The sequence below is a fragment of the Nicotiana tomentosiformis genome, chromosome 7, assembly GCF_000390325.3.
Source record: "Nicotiana tomentosiformis chromosome 7, ASM39032v3, whole genome shotgun sequence".
NCBI classification, from domain to species: Eukaryota; Viridiplantae; Streptophyta; class Magnoliopsida; order Solanales; family Solanaceae; genus Nicotiana; species Nicotiana tomentosiformis.
Genome location: NC_090818.1, coordinates 61,183,630 through 61,185,131, shown reverse-complemented (window position 1 = coordinate 61,185,131; position 1,502 = coordinate 61,183,630). Strand labels below are relative to the sequence as shown.

Sequence of the window (1,502 nt, the reverse complement as noted above, 5' to 3'; positions counted from 1 at the left end):
AATTACGAGGCTACTTGGGCACTTAGGAATAATACCCTTCTTTGATGTTCTCCATCATGCGATAAAGCTGGTTTTAAGATTGTTCCTCCTCTAACTCGTGCTTTACTCTAACTTTCAGTACATGGCGCATAGGAAAAATGCAAGAACTGTTCAAGGAGACAATATTACCCTGGGAGTGGCAATTGATTCTATATTTGATGATGCGGGTGAGCATCCGAGGGGTAAGGATATTCCCCCAATTACTACACCTCCTGAATCTACTATTCTTGCTCAACCTGCACTAGTTCCTACACCTACTGAGGGTGAAACGGTCCCTCCAACTGATATTCCAGTTCCAACTCCAGCTCTATCTTCTGGTCCCGCTATTTCTGATGGGGATCTTAAGGGAGCCATATAGATATTGGCTTAGATAGTGGACTCCCCGGCCCAGAGATCAAATGTTGTAACTACTTCTTCTAGTCAGCCAGGGGATTCTGCTAGTTCTAGGGTGAACATGTTTCTCCAGTTGGATCCTCCAGTGTTCACAGGTACTGATCCTGAGGAGGACCCCAGAACTTCATTTATGAGATGCAAAAGAATTATGCAGGATACTGAGACAGAGGGAGTGGAGTTGGCCTCCTACCGCCTGAAAGGGGTGGCCTATTCTTGGTTTGAGATATGGGAGGAGTCCCGTGAGGAGGGGAGTCCTCCGGCATGGTGGAGTGAGTTCACCGATGCCTTTATGGATCATTTCTTGCCTGCCGAGACTAAGGCGGCACGTGCCACTCAGTTTGAGAGCTTGAAGCAGGGTAACATGAATGTGTGGGAGTATCATATGGTGTTCGTGTGCCTGTCCAAGTATGCTATTCACATGTTGCCCACTATGGAGGCTAGAGTGCGCTGGTTTATGCAGGGCCTTAGCCCTTTGGTTATTAATGAGGATGCTACGGTTGTCTTGAATTCTGATATGATCTATGGGAAGATAGTGGCATTTGCTCAAGCTACAGAGGATTGTAAACTGAAAAATAGAAAGGAAAGTGAGGGTAGCAGCAAGGCTCGAACCGCGGGCAACTTAGGTGGTTCTTCTGGTGGTGGTAGGTCGGCATTTAGGGGAGGGTCATCGGGGCATCTCAGTCATTCACTCAGTCTTCGATGAGTGCACCACCATCTGGGCCAAGTCAAGGCAACAGGGGACCCCGCCAGCAGGGTTGGCCTGGAGGGAGATTCCAGCAGCATCAAAGGCCCCCATGCCCCAAGTCTGGGAGGATGCACTTTGGGGTCTGCTTCATGGACCTACATATATGCTATGGGTGCGGTGTGAGGGGTCACATACAGAGGGATTGCTGATTGTCCCGCCGGATCATGAGCAGAGGTGCAGCGCAGCTAGCTAGTTGTGCAGCTACTACATCCACAACACCTCCTCCAGCTCGAGGCACTCCAGCACCCGCAGGGCGTGGTGGATCTAGTGGTTGTGCACAGAGTTCGGGAGGACCCAACAGATTTTATTCTATACGGAGGCATCA

At 49.9% G+C, this 1,502-nt stretch overlaps 1 protein-coding gene across 1 annotated transcript; it reads left to right on the top strand.

Annotated features, from left to right (window-relative positions):
• Positions 1–493: 493 nt before the first annotated feature.
• Positions 494–1,135, top strand: LOC138895658 (uncharacterized). The gene has a single exon (XM_070180370.1). It carries the CDS (start codon positions 494–496, stop codon positions 1,133–1,135), a length of 642 nt encoding a protein of 213 aa, XP_070036471.1.
• The last annotated feature ends 367 nt before the right edge of the window (positions 1,136–1,502 follow it).

Coding starts and splice junctions, on each gene's coding strand:
- LOC138895658 (XM_070180370.1), top strand. CDS start 494: ATGTTTCTCCAGTTGGATCCTCCAGTGTTCACAGGTACTGATCCTGAG.